Source organism: Gopherus flavomarginatus, chromosome 6, assembly GCF_025201925.1.
Source record: "Gopherus flavomarginatus isolate rGopFla2 chromosome 6, rGopFla2.mat.asm, whole genome shotgun sequence".
NCBI lineage: Eukaryota > Metazoa > Chordata > Testudines > Testudinidae > Gopherus > Gopherus flavomarginatus.
The window spans coordinates 118,187,198-118,209,174 of record NC_066622.1 but is presented as its reverse complement, the minus strand read 5'-3'; the positions used below and the strand labels follow the sequence as shown (position 1 = coordinate 118,209,174).

At 44.6% G+C, this 21,977-nt stretch overlaps 2 protein-coding genes across 7 annotated transcripts in view; one reads left to right on the top strand and one right to left on the bottom strand.

The window, feature by feature from the left end:
* EDRF1 (erythroid differentiation regulatory factor 1) overlaps positions 1-2,009 on the top strand; it is a 52,221-nt gene extending 50,212 nt beyond the window's left edge. For both annotated transcript variants that reach the window (XM_050959293.1, XM_050959292.1), the window contains exon 25: positions 1,117-2,009. In XM_050959293.1, coding sequence (XP_050815250.1) covers positions 1,117-1,288 — 172 coding nt within the window. In that variant the 3' untranslated portion in view covers positions 1,289-2,009. The remainder of the gene's footprint in view (positions 1-1,116) is intronic.
* Positions 2,010-12,181: 10,172 nt separating this feature from the next.
* The window catches only part of UROS (uroporphyrinogen III synthase), a 44,381-nt gene continuing 34,585 nt past the window's right edge, over positions 12,182-21,977 (bottom strand). For all 5 annotated transcript variants that reach the window (XM_050959704.1, XM_050959706.1, XM_050959705.1 and 2 more), the window contains one exon: positions 12,182-13,080. In XM_050959704.1, the coding sequence (XP_050815661.1) occupies positions 12,955-13,080 (126 nt within the window). In that variant the 3' untranslated portion in view covers positions 12,182-12,954. The remainder of the gene's footprint in view (positions 13,081-21,977) is intronic.

Below are 21,977 nucleotides of genomic sequence, written 5' to 3'. Positions count from 1 at the left end.
TGATGTTTCATCCTGGGCATTTTTGTAATTTTTCCTGGAAATAGCTTCATTTCAGTGGCTTTTTTGATTGAATACCTGTTCTCTGTGTTAAATAAACTTGCTGCTGCTTTGTGCCAAATGTTATGAACTAATTGCTGCTTTGTTTCTTGGCAATTTTGATGGATTTACGATTAAACGAACTAGTCACATATATTAAAAAACAAACAAACCTGTAATATCAGTGGCAACATTATTATTTTTCTGAAATTTTAAAAACTGGCTTTCGGAGTTTTATTTCCTAATGTGGCATAAATGTACTGGAGAAAGGGAAGCCAGTTTAGGGATTCATAGAGGAAGGTGATACAGCTGAAGCGATGAACCAACAAAATTACCTTAGCATCAGTGCTTTGAATAGATAAGTGGGGCAAGATGGCACTTGTCAAGGCCAGAAAGGAGCAGGCTGCTGTAGCCAAGACACAAGATGAGGAGGGACTGGATAACATGTTTAGCTGTGTATGGAGAGGAAAGACAAGATCCTAAAGATGTTATGTCTAAATCTTGCAGATTTTTCCTGCATAGCTTAGGTGTGAGGACCTAGAGAAAGGGCTGGGTCAAAGATGATGCCCAGATTACAGACCTGAGTGACAGGGAGAATGGTGGTGGTGCTCATGGTGACAGAGAAAGCAGAAGGGCTTGTGTAGGGAAAGATTAAGAGTTTTTTGTGTTGGCCCCACTGAGTTTAAACTGGTGGCTCAATAGTCATGAGGAGCTGTCAGAAAGGCAGGCTGAGATTTCAGTTTGGAGACAGGTATAGCATGGAGAAATAGAGATGGCACTTGAAGTCATGTTAGTGTATATGCTGCCCAGAGACTGTAAAGGAAGATGACAAGATGAGGATCAGAGCCTCATAGGACTTTTTCTGAAAGCTGGAATACGGATGAGGTGGATACTCTGAATGAAACACTGAAGGAGTGATTAGAGAGGTAGTGGGAGAACCAGGAGTCATGGAATCCCAGGGAGAACAAGATTTTGATGGTGTGGGTAGTCACTGTTTTAATAAATCAATATTTGCACAATGTAATTGTTTATGCTTTGATACAATGTAATAGTTCAGGATACCTATGGTTCCTTTTTCAGTGGCAGTAATGAAGAGGAGGAAGTTCTTAAGACCAACAAGCAAGTTTACTCCCTTTTATTGCGTGCAACTGCCAACAAAAATGTGACTCTGCTAGCAAGAATAGAAGTCATTTTAAATTTGCTGGAGCAGCTGATTCAGAACAGTGATGCCGATAAAACAGGAATTCGGTGACTTACTAAATATAAATCTGCTACAGATAGCAGAAATATCAGTGCCTTGTTTAAACATGGGATCAGTGGTTTTGTCCCATATGGTGCTTAGTTTTATTGAAGCTGAGGTAAGCATTGCCTATTTATAACATGGTACAGCTGGGAAAGAACAGGAGTTCATCGCTATCCCATGAAAGCTCAATTATGATTTGGTTATTAATGTTTTTATATTTGTGAAGTGCTAAAATTGAAATCTAGAGGTAACACTTCCAATCTTTAACATTTGAGAAATACAAAGTTGATTTCTCTGAAAAGCAGTGGGCTTTGCAGTGATGCAAAATAAAATGTTTAGCATAAAATGTAATCTGTTACACTTGGATCAGTTTGATATTTTTTGTATAAAATGTTACTTCATAAGCAAAGTGGTATTGGAAGACTTTTTCCAGTAATGTTAACTGAAACTGTACAAAGAAATTTCCCTTATATATGCAAACATATTTCCTTTTAAACTACAGTTAATACCATGCACAAAAATAAATGTGTGCCTTTTTAGCTTCAATACAAGATTTTTCACAGATATTAGCCTTTGCTGGAATGTCCTTTTCACCACAGAGTGAAATGGGTTTAGCTGTATTTTGATTTTTTTGATCAGGAATAGTATTATCCTCTCCTTCAAACTTGAAACTGTGAATAAATGATAAAGCATATTTTAAATAAATTTAATTTATTGAAACTAGAACATATGAATCTGAGTGGGTTTTTTTTTATTGCTATCATTTAATGTTTCTGTCCAAGAGATCACAAACTGCCCAGTCACACTGAAAACAGGTTTAAAAAACACAGGCCTCATTTTCATATGTGCTGAGCTTCTGTAGCTCCAATTAACTTCACTAGGAAATCTGAAAATCAGGCTTTAGTCTCGTGTCAATATGTTAGGACTTAAAACATGTAGCTATCTCTCCCAAAGTGTCAATGAGAAATTCAGAAGCATGAGATACAAAGTCACTTTTACTAGTGTTGCTCTAAAAGTTAGAAGTATTACAACTATAGATGTACAGCAATGATCTGTCGTCTGATTTGTCAGAAGTTTTTAGATGCAGGTTTTTACTTTGGTGAATAGCTATCATGTTCCTAACTCTCCTGAATCAAAATAGGATTGGAAACCATGTGTCTGTCTCTATTGAATTAAAAAGTTGCACAAGTTAAACAGTACTGTATATGTGTTTGTCATGAATCTGGATTCCCTGCAATCTACCTACTAGTGGTGTTAGTTTTGGACAGCACCTTCTATTACTATTTTTAATTGTCCGCTCCATATTCACATCAAGCAAGAAGAAATTCTGTGTCTGAAGTTGTTTAGAAATTGTCTAAGTGCTAGTGCAAAACCAAAGCAGTGTTTTCTGCTTAAGACCGAAACATATTTCATTGCCTTTCTTTTGAGAATAGGATGTAGCCATCAGTGGGGAGGGGGTGGGAGGGAGTTGAACAGTATTTATCCTGGAAGGCCCTATATTGAGGGTGACGGGGGAGCAGAGGGAGGAAGTAGGTCTCATCATGAAATCCTGATTATCATCATGTTAGAGTGCAGTTTCACTCTGAAAAGTGACTCTAAAAATTATATGGTTTTTTGTGTTGTATCTCATTGATTTTAATATTAAATTTGCTCATATTATGAAGATATTTTTCTTGTCAAACTTGTCCTGGACTCAGCAGGTCAAGGTAGATCTTTTTCATTAGACATCAGGACCCATCAAATGAACAAGCCAAATGTACTACCAAGGGAATATTCTTGTACAACTTCCTGTCTTCAAATCATACCTGTTGTTATGCAGCCACCCAAATGGTTCTGGAACTGTCGTGGCTCACTTTGGACCTTGTCATTCATTCAGAGGTGTGTGCATATGAATAGTATGTTGAATCTAGATTTCTGCTAGGATGGCCATACTTTCCTAGCAATTGTATCAATTGAGGATGATTAGTAACTTCAGTGTTTTGTTTTTTTAAATTTTCTGTTTACATCAAAAGCAAATACCTGTGAAATAAGAAGGGGTAAGATTCTTCTCTGATTTGTTTTTAAAGGGCTATAGTTATAGAGCCAAAAAGTAAACGGACACTAAGACTTCTAATCTAATCCTTTGAGTCTTATTCCCTATAAAAATGGTAACTTCTATAGGTAACTTCTGTAATTTCTTAATGGCTAATCACGATACAATTCCACACTGCAGTGGAAACTAGATTGCAAAACAGAAGAAGTTCTTCTTTGACATGTTCACCAGGCATTTGTGGTTAGCAAGCTACAAATTTTTCTTCAAGCATGAAAACTCCTCTGTGAAGCACTGGGAAACAACTTTGGCTTGCAGTAGTCAGAGTTTGGAATAATCCCATTGATACACATAATCTCGTCTGTTAACATCCCTGTTCTATGGGAGTCATTGTGACTTGTTCAGTGGATATCTAATCTGTCATGAGCCTATCTTAAATACTGAAAGCTGATGAGAGGGAAAACCCCACATAGTTACTTCATCTGTGTACAATCTCTAACTATGCAAATAAATGTATAGTAACATGGACAAGCTTTTCCTTGGCTCCTCAACTGGTGCTGATAGTGGAGTGCCAGGAAATGCCCTCACAACTATCCATTGATGCCCAAGTACAAAACTTTGAAACTAAAGGCCAGTTGTAGTTTGTTATTGCATTAGTTTCTAACTGCTAGAAGCCCAACCTAGTACTGTAAACTAATGCAAGTTTTTAAAAAATGCTTTAAATATTTGCAGAATTTATAAGAGCAGGGTCAGGTATTTTCTGCTATTTAGCATCTGGCTGAGATTATCACTTTGACTTTTGAGTGCTATCAAAACTAGGATTTCAGCAGGGCATCAGAGTTTAAATCCACCTCTCAATACTTGTTCAATAGTTGCTACAAGTGGTTAAGATTTTTTTTTTTTTTTTTTTTTAAAGCCTTGATCTGCAAGGCAGCACGGTACATTATAACATGAGACTGCCCCATTAATTCAGTACTAATTTTGGTCCTGATTCAACAAAAATTATGCATAAATAGCATCACTAGGAGTTCACAGGCATGATGTTATTCATGTGTGTAAGTCTTTGCAGGATCAGGACCTTCACCATCACAGTACCAACTGCTGAATCATAAGCACCAGCTCTTTCACATGTTCCCTGGAGGTCTCCTATTTGGGTGTAACCCAGCCTAACACTGTTTAGCTTGCACCAGCCGATTAAAACATAGCACAGTGGATAGACCATAGATTCATAGAATATCTGGGTTGGAAAGGACCTCAGGAGGTCATCTAGTCCAACCCCCTGCTCAAAGTAGGACCAATCCCCAGACAGATTTTTGCCCCAGATCCCTAAATAGCCCCCTTAAGGACTGAACTTACACCCCTGGGTTTAGCAGGCCAATGCTCAAACCACTGAGCTATTCCTCCCCACCCCCCCAATTCATATACATAAAGATGTTAAATCCATAAAGCCAGCCCACTCCCTTCCTAAAGCATATTCTAACAATGTTTGACAAGGCCATGTTTCGGGGTTTACGCCTTCGCCAGTCTGTGTGTCTGTCACAATTTGAGGGGTAACTGCACATATATTCCCCTTCCATTGTCCACTCCAGGAGTACCCAGTCAGGTCTCAAGAGTCCAGCCATCATTTGTCTCTTGGCAGGAATTTGTGTCCTACTCTTTCTGGCCAGAGGTTTTTAAGGCTGCATGTTCCCTCTGTACGTTGTAATAGCCCAGGAAGCCAGTTTTGTCTAATGACAGCTCCTAAACTGTGCTTTCTCTCTGAGGACAATGACAATAGTTGTACCAATAATCCATACAGCTTTCTCAGCAAGCATGTTTATGTTTAAGGCAAAAGCATTCTAGGGAAAACATTTTTTAAAAAAGTTCCTATACACTTACTAATACACATACCAAAAATTGCCCAACAGTCTTTTGGACCCTGGTAGGCCAATGCCTTCCAACTCTTCCCACCAGGGTTAGGGGGTTCCCCTAGGATCAACAGTCCTGTCTGTTTGCTGAATCAAAAGGAAGACCACACAATTTCATTCATCCTTTTATGCCAGAAGCCGTTTCTTTTGATTCCTAGTGTCTGGAACACCCAGCCTGAATGAGTATATACAAATCATTCCAGTGGGGGGTGCTGCTCTCGATCGGTTTGCAATCCCAGGGGTATTCACACATATACTCCTGCTCACTGTTTTTAGTTCTTGGAGGAGTTGTGGTAACCCTCCACCATGAAGTAGAACACAGTTGTACAGAAAACATTAATGAATTTAATACAGTGGTTCCCAGAGATAATGTGCAGGGTTGCAATATGTGTCACAAATCCATAATGATAGTTTTTTTTCCCTTCAGATTACCAAATGCAGTATGGCTAACCTGAACCAATTGAAAGTCATGAGTCAGGTACCCACAAAATTATGCATTAAAAGAATAACTCTGCCTTCTGTTTTTTGTGTATTTAGGGTTCATGTTTTCAAGCTGTTTTCTGAACCCATACAGGCTAGAAACTTAGGCTTTGTGTATACTACAGGGGAAATTTGATCTAAGCGACGTAATTTGAGTTACGTCAATAGTGTAACTCAATCGATTGTAGCTTAGACTTACTTACTGTGGGGTTCACACTACGTGATGTCGACATGCTCTCCCGTTACCTCCCCCTAGTCTTCTCAATTCAGTGGAGTACAGGAGTGCAATCTGCGGTCGATTTAGTGGGTCTTCACTAGACTCGCTAAATTGACTACCGATGCATCAATCATCGCTTGTCAATCCCCCGGTAAGTGTAGACAAGCCCATACTTTTACATGAAAGCTGAGAGTCCAAGGTATAACATGACTCCAGGATCTCAGCCATTAAGAAAGTACCAAATATGCTATTCATGCTAAAAAAGTGAGCATTGGCAACACTGTGAAATGCTTTGTTCCTTTGTTTGTGTTTGTGAAAACACTTGGACACTTATGCCTTTTATATAAATTTTTTTCTGTGTATTTAGACATGCACAAAGGCACCAGTATCAGGCTGCAATTCCATGTTGTTATTTTGGCTAGAGTTGGGCCTCTTCAGAGTGTGCTGTGATTATAGTTCTCATGATGCCAGTACCAACTGCCGTAAAAGAAGTAAATATTAAATCATCTCACTAACTCTCCATATCACCTTTTCTTTCCTGGAGAACAGCGTTGCAGTCTGTCTGCTAAAGCAGAACAGAAAATGCACGGTTCTACATCTAGCATCTTTAGATACTCAAATTCTTTTAAATCAGAATTAATAACACTTGAAATTGAAGACAGGCTGGCTGCTCGCTGTGCTGAGATTTTGTTTGCTGTAAACAAAGAAGCTGAGCAACAGCAGAGGAACTGATTTTTGGCTGACTCTTGTTAGCCCACATAAATGAGGGAAACCATTGCCAGGAACTGGAATGAAAACACACATCAGTTGCACCTTAGAACCCCCAAAACTCAAAGTTCACTTTGCCATTGGATGTCAGTTGGAACAGGAACAAGCCCAAATTGTTCTGCTGGGTTTAGGGTTTTTCAGAAGCGTGTGTCAGCCACTCTTTGGGCATGGAGAAGCGAACAAAGCACTATGCCTGTACTCCACTGTCCTGTGTGGCTCAATGTCTCTAGGAAGTGCCGGTGCCTTTATTTCTCCTTGTTGTTTATAGCAATAGCTGTTGACGTGGTTAGGGTACCTTTTGTTTTCAGACCAGGTTACTGCAATGTGTCCTGTGTTTCACCCTCATTATCACTCTTCCCAAGTGATGTTAGTGGAATCCTTCATTATCCCAACTGCCATTCTAATTTATGGGTCTCTATTTTTATCATTTTAATTAAATTAGTAAACCCTGTTAGCATTTTCCCTTGGTAAATTATAGATATCTGTGGCAGGAATATAAAAATAACTTAAGCCAAGTATTTTTGCCTGTTGGGATAGGCACCAACTTCCGCCAGCAAGGTCTGATTCAGATGGTTGATGTGGACACTATTGGTCATGTGGTTATGCTGACCAGTCGTCGTAAAAACAGCTGAATGGCTATAGTGCCTATAACTCTGTTCCCTGTGTTTTATAAGCAGCAATTTCACTCTCTTGTCTTCTCACAGTAAATGCACTTTGGCATCTGAGCAAAATTTACACAGGAGGGACTGTCAGAACACAAGCCAGAACTCTAAATAACCTGGCTAATGTACCTTTTCTTTTGCTCTGTAGTAAGGTGGCCAGGCAGGCCATCTCTTGTCGAAGAATTAGGAGCTGCTACTAATGGAGAGGTAGCTGGGTAGTATGGTCTTGGTGCTATTCAAAGTACAGACCTCCTAGGGAAGTAAGTGAAATATTTCTCCTCTGGGCAATAATATGCATTCTTTATGCAGAGCCTCCATGTTGTTACCTGGTCTCTCAGACTGCCTTGTCATGCCGCTTTTGTACTCTATTTCTAAAACATAGTTCAAACCCTATCTAATGGGGGAACATATGAATACAGTGCTCTGGCTATGAGCCAATGCTAGGACACGACCTGTAAAATGAACTGCTATCACTAAGCTGAACTCAAATTAACCAGCATTAGCTCCGTTTTTAGATGCCTTCCCATTAACAGATACAGAAATATTTTAACTCTTTCACTGCCTGAGATTTTATGAATAAAATGCAGGTGGAGGTGGGAACAGATCTTGTGTTTTGGGGACCAAATATTTTCTACTTACCTAAAGTGAATTTTCCTTAGTAAAAAAAAAAAAAAAAAAAAAAGAAACCACAAACTAAGCAGGTGCAAATCCCTGAGCTGTTCATCCAGTGTACTTTGCAAGTGCACCCCAATTTCTGACCTAAACAGCAAAATGTAATCTTATTGCACCAAGTATTGCGGAGGGTGGGAGAGTGACAGATGTATTAAGCATCTTTTTTTGAACCCATATGGGCTAAATTTTCACAACTGGTCTCTAATTTTAAATGCCTAAATGAATAAAGAAATGTTATTTACCCCTTTACAAAACACACGAATAAAATTAATGAGCAGCAGGTTTAAAACAAAAGGCAGTATTTCTTCACACAACACACAATCTGTGGAACTCGTTGCCACTTGTTGGCTAAGTTTATGAAGGACCGGGCCTTCAATGGCTATTAGCCAGGATGGACAGGGCTCCAACTCTATACTCTGCTGTCCCGAAACTCTGACTGCTAGAAGCTGGGACTGGATGACTCGATAAATTGCCCTGTTCTGTTTACTCCCTCTGAAGCATCTGGCACCAATCGTTGGAAGATAGGATACTGGGCTACATGGACCATTGGTCTGACCTAGTATGGCCGACCTCATGTTTTTATGAGCTACAGAAAAAGGCAGGAGAAAACTGTGAAAAAATGGAAGTCAATAATACAATCCTGTCTGGAGCAAAAGTAAGGGATGATGGAGTACAACTACTGCAGCTCAGTAAAGATGCCGCTTTCTGAGCAGTTTCCAGCAGTCCTTAGAGCGGAGGGTGGAGGCCTTAATACTTAAGGAGGCCTCTGTGCAGTAGTTTCTGGTATTTCTAACGTAAGTAACTGAATGGGATTACAATGGTAACTGTGTGGTAGGGAAGAAAATGGATACTAGTGGCTTGAGCACAGGTGTGGGAGTCTCCATTGACTTCCATTCTTTCCTCTGTATCTCTTCCCTTTTTCTGTATCTCATAAAAACATAAGAGGGGGTCTATTCCCTCTAATGCCAATGCATTGTGTGACCTTGATTAAGTCATTAACTTCTGTCCTTCAGTTTCCCCTCTGTGAAGTAGGGATGATAATACTGCCCTACCGCTTAGGAAATGTTCTGAGTCTAATTTAATGTTTGTGAAGCACACAGCTTCTTGCAGAAGGCACTACAGGATTGGACCCAGCAGAGTCTGAAGTGAAGAGACTCTGCAGCAGAGTTGCATGGAAAGGCAGCAAGGTAAATGACTTCTCCATCTTCCATCCCACACAGAGCCATGCTTTTGGGAGCATATGGCCTCAATAGTTCCAAATATCTAAGTAAGTGCTCCATTGTTGTTAATTAGTAATAGCCCAGAACCCAAGAACACACCTGTCAAGTTTGGTAATTTAGTGAGAGCTCTGGGGAAGACCGTGGCATGGCATTACCTGGGAGACTGAATTCGTTCTTGGATTAGCTTTCGTGGCTGTGGAAGACAGGAGATGGTGTGTGGTGCTTCCGTGCCCCCGAAGCCGAGAAGGCAAGTTTGGCTGGATTGATCCCTTTTGAATAAACAAGAAAGTTTAAAAAAAAATTATCTGAAGTGCTTCATCTTACAGAATGGTGGGAGGTTTTATGAAGACAAAAAGGTGTGATTTCCTCTTACCTGGGCAGAATAGGGTTCAGCAACAGTAGAAATCTCCATCGCTGAGATCTCAGCTGAGGAACAGTTTATTAGAGTACCCATAGCTGGGACTTGTAAGCCAGCAGAGTCTGCTGGAAGGGAGGCCTATCCATCTACTGCAGTACTTCTTCCCTTAGCCATCTGAGTGTGCCCTGCTAGTGCCATGTTATTGACTTGCAACACAGACCCTGTCAGACCATGCGCCCGCAAACAGGCCTTCAAATAAGGATTTGCAAAATACTTTTCAGCAAAAGCTGAAGTGTGCTGACCAGTGACATGCTCAAACAAGCTCTTGATGAAGATCCAGACTACCCAGTTCCTTTGTTTTAGGCACCATTGTCACTACACTACAAACACATTACAACCGTGTTAAGGAAGCCCAGAAACTAGGAGGAGAGTGCATCATTCCCCCCTGGCCCCACAGGGAGCAAGATAATTTAGCCCCTGACTATCTTTCCATGGTGCCCCCACTCCAACGTTGGGGACCTCAGGGCAGCTGCTGATTGCAGCAGCCCTGATAAGTCATGCCACGGCTACATAACTTGTACAAGATGCAGGGCCTCCATGCTGATGACCCCTGGCCTCCTGCTGATTTTCTGCGATCCATAGGGGTTGGAGGCCAACCCAAGGGATTGAACAATGAGGAGAGCAAACCCCCTAACAGAATGCCTGGGGACAAACTTCTTTGAGGAGAATCTGATAGAGTTTACATCCCTGGGTTTTCTTGTAGCAGGGTGTCATTGAGTCCTAAGTTATTTGCCAGTAGACAATAAAAGGGCTATTTGGTAAATTATTAGGTGCTTGTTGTCTTTAGAGTGTAAGATCCTCAAGAACAGAACCTGTTTCTGCTTTATTCATCGTCTACACTTCCCCCATTTTTTTAAACCATCCTGTGCACTAAATATCTGTTACTCAGATTGGATTATAGACATTGGTGTCTGCCAGAAAGACAGATTAAAAGAGGGGTCTAAATTTAGTAACAGGCAAATAACTGAATTCATCTTATACTAATGCTGTCGAGGGAGTAAATGCAACCATCAGACACACTTATGCTCATCTCTCTGTTTCCAGTTGATTTTTTTGCCTTTTCCCCCCTTGAACAGTAAGTTTCATATAAATTTGCTTTCAGATGTCTGACATATTTCAGACTATGAACGTGCTGAAAGTGTAAAGCTTTCCAAGTGGTATATTGCAGGGAACCGGTGCTGATTTCCAAATCTTCAACCAGCTGTAGGTTTATTTCTGAAAGAAGGAACGAGCTGAACTTCATATTTTCTATGGCATAATGATATTACATAGTTGAATCTGAATGCTATACAACTTGGCTTAGCATACACTCAATCATGCTAAAGAAAATTGTGACAGAAGGTCAACAATTGTTTTCTAATCATTCTCTTCCATTTCCTTTGGGACATGTCTATACACAGTCTTGCAGCTACATCCAGTGAGCATAGCAACACCAGAGAGTTTTTTAGTAGATTCTTCTGATGACGTTCTGCTACCACTGTTGACACTATTGTTGAGAAGAGAAATTAAAGATTGCAGGTTGTGAGGGTTTTCAATATCCTTTGGCAAAAACTGATACAAAGTAATTCTCACAGCTGTTATACTTCTGCAATTCTATCTTAGCCTAAGGAATCGAACCACTATGGACCCTCATATGTTTACTGGGCTGAGTCATATTGACCTATGTATGTACAACTTCCATTGACCCATGTGAATTGTAGATCAGAATTGGAATCTGATTTTCAACTACTATTTTGGGTAAGGAATTTCTTGTTTAAATAACTTCATTCAGTTTAGACACTTTGAATTAAACCAATAAAAACTTGCAGCAAATGAGACATTTATGTGTTGTGCTGTGATGTCATGGCCCCTTACCAGCATTAAAGATTAATTACTTAAATCTTAATCATGAGGATTATAATTGGGCACATCTTGATTTAAATTTTCTTTGAAAACAAATGTATGTTAACATCAGCTGAAAGTACCTATAGTGCTAAATTATTATTTTTCTCCTGCCCCAGATAAACAAACTATAACCCCTATCTAACATTGACAACTACGTAACCACAGGAGTATCTTTATAATGCTTCTTCATTAACACTAATAAACTAGTATTTCTTATTACAAATAAACTTCCTTTCTTTGAAAGACAGAAACCAAAAAAATGAGAGCTGGGGACATAGGAGTCGAAAGGTACAGCATGAAAAGTGTATATAGCAGTGCAGATTGATCTACTTTTAGCTCCATGACTGCTACAATTTTTGCAGTATTTGCATAAATGCTTCATAATATTTTACTACCATGCTCTACAACCATTATCTAAGCAAATATTTGTGCTTATTGAGGTAAATAGGGAACAGAATCACAAAGCAACTTTCACAACAGATTTTATTATAATTATTTACCATGATCTGTTTTAAACCCCAAAATGTGCTCACAAACAATATGACATTGAAGCCAAAGAGTAAAACCCTGTTTTATATGCTATCAGCTACTCACTGTGTATGTGTGTGTGTGCGGGCGTGCGCGCAAGTAAGTCCATCACGAGCCTTTCACAATTTGTAACCAACTGACTTTTAAGGAACTACCATACCAAATTATCCATACTCCAGCCATGGGTTGAAATTAAAAGGAAAAAAACTAACTTGTTTCATGCTACATATATGGCCAAATTCTGCTTTCAGATACTGAAGTGCAGCTCTCATTATTTCCAATAAGTGTGCGTGTATGAGGGTGGAATTTGACCCAGGAAGTTTTAGTTGCAGCAGTTCTTGAGTATTTAAGAAAGGGGTACTATAGAATACAAAAGTGTCCTCTACAAACATGACCGCTGACTGACTCAAACAATTTCACTTATTCCAAGTCACTCTGAACCATATTTTTGAAAGATTTTATACCCTAATGTAAAGTATATCTGGAATATGAAAAATAGCAGATATAACACTACCCAAATATTTGTTTAATAATCTGATTTCTTTAACATGCTGAGTGGTATTAGTTACTGACTTTTTATGTTTTGGACTTCTGCTAGCTAACATAAGGTCAGAAAGTCTTCTCTTAATGACCATTATTACAGTGGGTCATCAAAATTAGCCATATGTTTGATTGTGACTGATCAATCTAGCTTTTCCACTCCCATCACACAGTGCTGTTGAAAGATGGATGGTAAAGGAAGGATTGATTGATAAGGCAGAGAGCATGCCTTTTAAAAAACAATCCAAATGAATGTTAATATCCCTGTTAAACACTGATGAATTGTCTTACATTTCTGGAAGACTATTACAGCAACATGTGTGGTGCTTCTACTCAAATAAACAGCAATTCTACAGGTAAAGGGCTTTTTTGATACCAGCAGCAAGGTCTTGGGGAGTAGGGTTCTCTGCAGTGCAGCTCACTGGGATTCCTTCAGCTTCCATTGCTTCAGCTGTTGCTGGACCTATAGCAGCAAACTGAAATGACAAATAACATTTATACTTGTATATAATAGAATCAGATGTGGTGTCAGCATCAGCTCTTGCTACATTATCTCAGTGTCTTCTATTATTCTGTCCTGCCTCTAATCAAACTTAATGAAGTGTCCAACTTGGATACTTAAGTGTAAAAGTTGTTTGGGGCTGAGGATTTTCTATATTAAAATAATAAATCAAATTTAGCTGCTTTGTAATGACTAAGTAAAGCTTATGGCTTAGTTCACTGGTCCAAACACCTTAAAAATCCTATTGTTTTCATACTCAAGGAAGATAAATTCTAACATGCATCAGCCTTGTTAGTGCCAATTCAAGCAGGCTTATTCTTGGCTTATAATAATCATGAGAAAATCAAATCCTACCCAAAGGAGGAAATGGATGGGGGAAGTCAGAAAAAACCCTCTCCTTCTGAGGAGAAATGTCTCTGCAAAGGCTACAACGCCCTCATTCATGTTAGGTGATCCTATTACAGGTGCTTGGCTTACCAGTAAGATGCAGCAAGTCAGTATCAGTCAATAAGAGGGAAGAAGGACAAGGTTGACTGTAGTAATGTTGGGTAGTTATACAGGGATGCAATGTGCACAGACTGCTGCTTCTGAATCATTTAAAACTTTGTGTTTGTCCCACACACTCCCATGAGGAGAATCCTACTATATGCTGAGTAGCTCACCTTGTGCATAAATTCCAGAATGCTGAAAACTTTGCTAGAGAGAAACTTATGTGGCCCTTTTGAGCAAGTTCAAGTTACTCTACGTGTACTGGAATCATCAAGTCAGTCATTCATCAAAAAGTCCCTAAGGTACATGATCAGAAACTGCCAGCACTAGCTTTAGTAGAATTTTTACTGAATGCAAAGAAAAATTTCAAATTTCAACAGGGAGCACAGAGTTTTAGGCTATATGTAAGAGTATTTGTAGTTCCTTAAATTTAAAGCCCAGAAATCCTGTTAGTTTCTAACTCCAAGTCCAGTAGCACCTAGAGTTGATCTAATTTATCTCTCATCTTCTTCATGCCACAATAAGAAATATGTTGATATATTCACAACTATAAAGTACGTGAGATGCTGAAAGAATTGTTTACTTCACCCTGGTTTCCCCTTCAATTGCTTTTTAAATTCATAATTTCATCTTTTTATTGGTGGATGATTTATTTCCATATTCCCTGGAAACTCTGTAGTAATTCCCAGCAACTGCTGTGATACATAAAAATGATGATCCAGTGCATACTTCCCTGCTGTTGAACTCACCCCACAAGATGCTTCTGACTCCTGGATACAGCCTACTGACTCTTTTACCCTACATAAATATTATGAATTCCTGTCCCTCTTACTCCCTGCTATATGCAAATACCACCACATAACACCATGAAAGAGTGTACAAAGGTTTGTCTCCCTGAAGATGAAAAACAATACAGCAAACAACTTAATTTTCATTGTTAAGTTTCACATGGTATGATTTTGTTAGTCTGCACTGCAAGCGTGGTAACAATAGAGATCTGGTGGGGCCTGTGACGGGGTATATCAGACCCTCTGAGGCCCCCTGCTGAAGGCCTCGTGGCCCTACCACACACTGCCCGAGGAAAGGGCAGTGGAGAGGGTCCTCTGAGCTGCCTAGCATGGCTGTGTGGGACACAGCCAATCAGGGCCCAGCAGGTCAACATAAGAAGAGCTGCAGGGCCAGAGTAAGTTCCAGTTCCTTGCCAGAGGTGGGAGTGTGAGGCCTGGTCTAAACTACGCATTTAAACCGATTTTAGAAGCGTTAAACCGATTTAACGCCGCACCCGTCCACACTACGAGGCCTTTTATATCGATATAAAGGGCTCTTTACATCGGTTTCTGTATTCCCCGATGAGAGAAGTAGCGCTAAAATCGGTATTACCATATTGTATTAGGGTTAGTGTGGCCGCAAATCGATGGTATTGGCCTCCGAGCGGTATCCCACAGTGCACCACTGTGACCGCTCTGGACAGCGATCTGAACTCGGATGCACTGGCCAGGTAGACAGGAAAAGCCCCACGAACTTTTGAATTGCATTTCCTGTTTGCCCAGCGTGGAGCTCTGATCAGCATGGGTGGCGATGCAGTCCCAAATCCAAAAAGAGCTCCAGCATGGACTGTATGGGAGATACTGGATCTGATCGCTGTATGGGGAGACAAATCTGTTTTTCTTCAAGTGATTGCTCATATCCATTCCAATTAGGTGTGCGCGCACCGCGTGCACGTTCGTCGGAAGACTTTTTACCCTAGCAACACTCGGTGGGTCGGCTGGGCGCCCCCTGGAGTGGCACCGCTATGGCACCGGATATATACCCCAGCTGACTCAGCCACCCTTCAGTTCCTTCTTACCGCCCGTGTCGGTCGTTGGAACAGTGGAGAGCGGCTTAGCTGACCTCCACTTCCTTAGCTACTCGTAGTTCTCGTTCGTTATCGTGTATATAGTTATATAGTTATAAACCTTTTATTTATATATATAAATATATATACACATTTTTTCTTTACTAGCATAGTTAGTTTAGTAATAGTTAGTGGGGTTCGAGGACTAGCCCCTTCCCCGCACCTGGTGCCGGAGCCCATGCCCGGCTCACCGGGTTTCAAACCATGCTCGGCCTGCCACAAGCCGATGCCGACAGGAGATCCGCACGACTCCTGTTTGAAGTGCCTCGGGGAATCGCACTTGACAGCTAAGTGCCCCATTTGTAAGGCTTTCAAGCCGAGAACAAAAAAGAGCGGGACATCAGGCTTAAGCAGCTCCTCATGGAGGCGGCCCTCACTACTCCACTTTCGGCACCGAGCGCTGGTCAGTCGGTGAGCAGAAGCGCCTCCGTGGCACCGGACCGCACTGGTACGCCCAAGGACTCACGGCACTGAATGTCGCCGGCACCGAAGTCGGCTCAACGACACTCCCTCTCCCCGAGGTTGAGAAAGGCCAAGACTCCTGCTGCTTTGGCACCGACCGCACCGCAGCCAGAGAGTATGGCTAAGTCGGACCGCCCGGCTCCGACACCCACTGCGGCACCGACTAAATCGGCACCGTCGATTCTGGTCCCACAAGGGCCGTCAAGTCCAGTGCCTGTTAGCTCCCCGGTGTGTGCCACGGTAGAGCTCACCATGCCGTCCACACCAGAGGCGTTTTCAGTGGCGAGGAACCTGATTGCTCTGACAAACTCGGCACTGCCTCTACCCCCGGCACCGCCGGTGAGGGTAATCCAATCCATAGGCAAGCCGACCTTGATTAGACCACCCTCTGTCGGCGCAGCTGACCGGCACTGCTCATGATCGCGGTCCTGCAGATGCTCCAGGTCCAGACGGCGCTCCCGCTCTCGACGCCGTTCGCAGTCCCGGCACTGTTCTACTACACCGGTTGGACACTCGTTCACCGGCTCATTACCCACGGCACTGCTCCAGTTCACGGCACCGCTCCAGGCACCGTGCCTCCCAAAGCCACTCACGACACCGGGATTCGAGATCTCGGTCGACCTCCCGGCACCGATCTGGTCGCAGGTCCCGCTCTCGATCCCGGTACCGATATGCATCCCAGCACCGGTCCCCGATACCGAAGGGAGCCAGGTCCGTTGGAACATCTGTACAAGGCTTCTCTGCTCCTCCATGGTCATCCAGGCATACGTGGTGTCCTCCCATACAGACAGCTACTATGGCCAAGACCGCGATTCTGATGTGCTCACCGGAGTGTTTCAAGAAGCCCGGTCTCAGGACTCAGGACCTCACCAGTGGTCCTTTTGGACACCTTGGGCGTACCACCAGGCCCAAGGTGCTCCGCTAGTTCCGGCCCACTCCGCTTCATCATCAGAGCACCGAGCACCAGAGGCCACAGTTAGTCGTCCTCCTCCACCTGGGATGGAGGAACCACTACTCCACCCACCGGGTTCCCCGGTGCCACTGGAGCAGCAACAGCCGCAGGAGCAAGAGGCCATACAAGACCCGCTTGTCCCCGGCGTTTCATCTTCTTCCTCTCCAGATGAGGCAGTGGCAGGGACTTCCTCCTCGGGGCCACCTCCAATAGACTTAAGAGCCCATCAGGACCTCCTCAGGAGAGTGGCGCTCAACATGAACCTCCAGGTGGAGGAGGTCCCGGAGGTCGAGGACCCTGTAGTGAGCATCCTGTCGGCAGATGCCCCCACTAGGGTGGCTTTGCCCTTTATCTGGATCATCCAGGCTAATGCAGACACCTTATGGCAGTCCCCAGCCTCCGTCCCCCCTACGGCAAAGGGGTTCGAGTGCAAATACATGGTACCCTCTCGGGGGTACGAGTATCTATATGTCCACCCTCCTCCCTGGTTGTCCAATCAGTCAACGAGAGGGAGCGCCATGGCCAACAGGCACCAGCCCCAAAGTCAAAGGAGTTAGGCGAATGGACTTACTCGGCTGCAAGGATACCACCTGTATTCGGCAGGCGCCCTACAGCTCCAGGTGGCAAATCAGCAGGCTCTGCTGAGCCATTATAGCTACAACACCTGGGCAGAGGTGGGTAGATATACAGAGCTACTCCCCCCGGACTCCCGACAGGAATTTGCTGCATTCCTAGAGGAAGGGAAAACGGTTGCCAGAACCTCCCTCCAGGCTTCTCTAGGTGCGGCCGACTCGGGAGGCAGAACTCTGGCCTCTGGTATCACCATGAGATGCATCTCATGGCTACAGCTGTCCAACCTACTACCTGAATTACAATATACCACCCAGGACTTACCCTTCGACGGTAAGGGTCTGTTCTCGGAGAAGACTGACCCCAGGCTACAAAGCTTGAAAGACAACAGGGTCATCATGCGCTCCTTGGGCATGCATACACCTGTGACCCAACGCAGAGCTTTCCGTCCCCAGACTCACCGCCCGTACTTTGTGCCCAGACACAGGCAAGACTTTAGTAGATGGCGTGGGCGGGGTGGCCGTAGACGCCAGTCCGGACCCCAAGAGGCCCAAAACCACGGCTCCTCAAAATCACCAGCGGGGCCTAAGTCTACCTTTTGAAGGTACACCCGAGGACGGCATACCAGTTTCAGGACAGGATCCTTTTCCTCCCTTCTCCAACCGCCTCTCCTATTTCCTCCCGGCGTGGTCCCAATTGACCTCAGACCTATGGGTCCTACGCACTGTGAAACAAGGATACCACCTCCATTTTGTTTCATCCCCGCCTTCCCACCCTCCCACTCGGTCCCTCTTCAGGGACCCCTCTCACGAGCAGTTCCTCCTACAAGAGGTGCAGACGCTCCTTGCCACAGGTGCAATAGAGGAGGTGCCGCAAAACGAGAAAGGCAAAGGGTTTTACTCCCGGTACTTTCTGATCCCCAAGTGGAAAGGAGGCCTCAGGCCCATCCTAGACCTGCAAGGCCTCAACAAGGTCAAGATAAAGTTGAAGTTCCGCATGGTCTCCCTAGGGACCATTATCCCATCCTTGGATCCTGGAGACTCGTATGCTGCCCTCGATATGAAGGATGCATACTTTCACATCGCCATTTTTCCTCCACACAGGAGATACCTTCGCTTTGTAGCCAACCACCAGCACTTCCAGTTCACGGTCCTCCCCTTTGGCCTCTCCACGGCCCCAAGGGTGTTTACAAAGTGCATGGCCGTAGTCGCCGCACACCTCCGCCGACATCGGATACACGTATTCCCGTATCTGGATGACTGGCTCATCAGAGGGACCTCCGAGACACAGGTCAGACAGCATGTAGACATTGTCAGGGACCTATTCACACGCTTAGGCCTGATGCTCAATGTGAAGAAATCCACACTGGTCCCCACACAAAGGCTAGACTTCATAGGAGCTACCCTGGACTCCAATCTAGCCAAGGCCTACCTACCCCAGCCGTGATTCCAGGCAATGGCAACGATCATTCGAGGTCTGCAGAACTTCCCGACGACCTCAGCTCGCACCTGTCTCGGTCTCCTAGGTCACATGGCTGCCTGTACTTATGTGACCAAATATGCCAGGCTCCGCCTTCGACCCCTCCAAACATGGCTCAACTCGGTCTACCGTCCGGGCCGGGACCCGATAGACACAATAGTTACCATTCCCCCGAGCACCCTACGCTCCCTCAACTGGTGGCTAACACCTTCCCTTGTACGTGCAGGGTTACTGTTCCATCCGCCACAACCCTCACTGTCCCTGACGACGGACGCGTCCTCTCTCAGATGGGGGGCTCACCTCAGGCATCTTCGTACCCAGGGCCTTTGGTCACCACAGGAGCTGACACTTCACATAAATGTCCGAGAGCTGAGAGTGGTCTGCCTGGCATGCCAGACATTCCAGCAGCATCTACACGGCCGTTGTGTCTCAGTGTTTACAGACGACACAACAGCCATGTATTATATCAACAAACAGGGAGGGACTCGATATTCCCCCCTTTGTCAGGAGACCATCCAACTCTGGGACTTCTGCATAGCCTACTTGATAGACCTGGTAGCGTCCTTTCTCCCAGGGGTTTGGAACACTCTAGCGGATCAGCTGAGCAGATCCTTCCTCTGCCACGAATGGTCGACAAGACCAGATGTTATTCATTCGGTCTTCCAGAAGTGGGGCTTTCCCCACATAGACCTGTTCGCCTCTCACACGAACAGGAAATGCCAAGCGTTCTGCTCCTTCCAAGGTTTTTCACCAGGATCAATCTCAGACGCATTCCTCATGTCGTGGAAGCACCGGCTGCTCTACGCCTTCCCTTCGTTCCCACTGGTTCACAAGGTCCTGATAAAACTCCGCAGGGACAGAGCGCACCTAATCATGATAGCGCCAGCGTGGCCCAGACAGCACTGGTACACCACACTGCTCAACCTGTCCATAGCCAGTCCAATTACCCTCCCTCTCCACCCGGACCTCATAACGCAGGACCACGGCAATCTTCTCCACCCGGACCTGCAAGCCCTCCATCTCATGGCGTGGCTCCTGCATGGCTAAACAGGTCAGAGTTACGCTGCTCCGCTCCGGTACAACATATACTCCTGAGTAGCAGAAAGCCTTCCACTCGGTCAACATATCTGGCCAAGTGGAAACGTTTCTCCTGCTGGTGTGAAACGCAGAATACTACTCCCTCTCAGGTCTCGATCCCCACTATCTTGGACTACCTCTGGTCCCTTAAGCAGCAGGGCCTGGCGATATCATCTCTGAGGGTGCACTTGGCGGCCATCTCCACATTCCATCCAGGGGAGAGTGGACACTCCGTGTTTTCCCATCCTTTAGTTACTAGATTTCTCAAGGGCCTGGAGCGCTTCTACCCCCAAGTACGCCACCCTGCCCCTATCTGGGACCTCAATCTAGTCCTAAGCAGGCTTATGCTTCCACCATTCGAGCCATTGGCAACTTGCTCGCTACTATACCTGTCCTGGAAGACAGTCTTCTTAGTAGCCATTACATCGGCCAGACGAGTCTCCGAGCTTCAAGCGCTAATGGTGGACCCACCGTATACTGTCTTTCACAAGGACAAGGTACAGTTGCGACCGCATCCGGCGTTCCTCCCTAAGGTGGTGTCGGCCTTCCATACCAATCAGGACATCTTCCTTCCGGTCTTCTTCCCGAAGCCTCACTCATCTCGGCGAGAACAGCAGTTAGTTACACTCCTTAGATGTTCATAGCGTGCTCGCTTTTTATATCGATTGGATGAAGCCCTTCCGGAAATTGCCCCAAATCTTCATTGCTGTGGCTGACCGGATGAAAGGCTTACCTGTCTCCTCCCAGAGGATCTCCTCTTGGGTGACGGCGTGCATCCGTATGTGCTATGACCTGGCTTACGTTCCCTCGGGCCATCTCACTGCACATTCTACTAGAGCTCAGACTTCATCAGCCGCCTTCCCGGCCTATGTACCAGTCCAGGAGATATGTTGCGCAGCTACCTGGTCCTCAGTCCACACCTTTGCTTCGCACTATGCTCTGGTCCAACAATCTAGAGATGATGCAGCCTTTGGCTCAGCGGTTTTGCACTCTGCCACATCTCACTCTGACCCCACCGCCTAGGTAAGGCTTGGGAATCACCTAACTGGAATGGATATGAGCAGTCACTCGAAGAAGAAAAGATGGTTACTCACCTTTGTAACTGTTGTTCTTCAAGATGTGTTGCTCACATCCATTCCACACCCGCCCTCCTTCCCCACTGTCGGAGTAGCCGGCAAGAAGGAACTGAAGGGTGGCTGGGGTATATATCCAGTGCCATAGCGGCGCCACTCCAGGGGGCGCCCAGCTGACCTACCAAGTGTTGCTAGGGTAAAAAGTCTTCCGACGAACGTGCACGCGGTGCACGCACACCTATCTGGAATGGATATGAGCAACACATCTCGAAGAACAACAGTAACAAAGGTGAGTAACCGTCTTTTCTATCAGAGCTCCGTTACAGAAGACGAAATGCCAAAGCGTTTGAAAAAAATCTCCAGGCTACACAGTGCTGCGTGACAAGTGTAACAGAAAGCCAAAGAATCAAATGGACGCTCATGGAGGGAGGGAGGGGGTACTGAGGACTCCAGCTATCCCACAGTCCACAACAGTCTCCAAAAAGTATTTGCATTCTTGGCTGAGCTCCCAATGCCTGTAGGTTCAAACACATTGTCCGGCGTGGTTCAGGGTATAGCTCGTCAATTTACTCCCTCCCTCCACGTGAAAGAAAAGGGAAAAAAATCGTTTCTTGACCTTTTTTAATGTCACTCTGTGTGTACTGAATGCTGCTGGTAGACGCGATGCTGCGGCAGTAAAGAGCAGTATCCACTCCTCTTCCCTCCCCGGTGGCAGACGGTACAATATGCTTGATAGCTGCTGAGTGTTCCTGGCTGACCTCAGGTGAGGCCGGCCAGGGGCGCCTGGGTAAAAATAGGAATGATTCCCGGTCATTCCCAGTAGATGGTACAGAATGGCTGGTAACCGTCTTCATCATAGCAACTAGGGGCTGAGC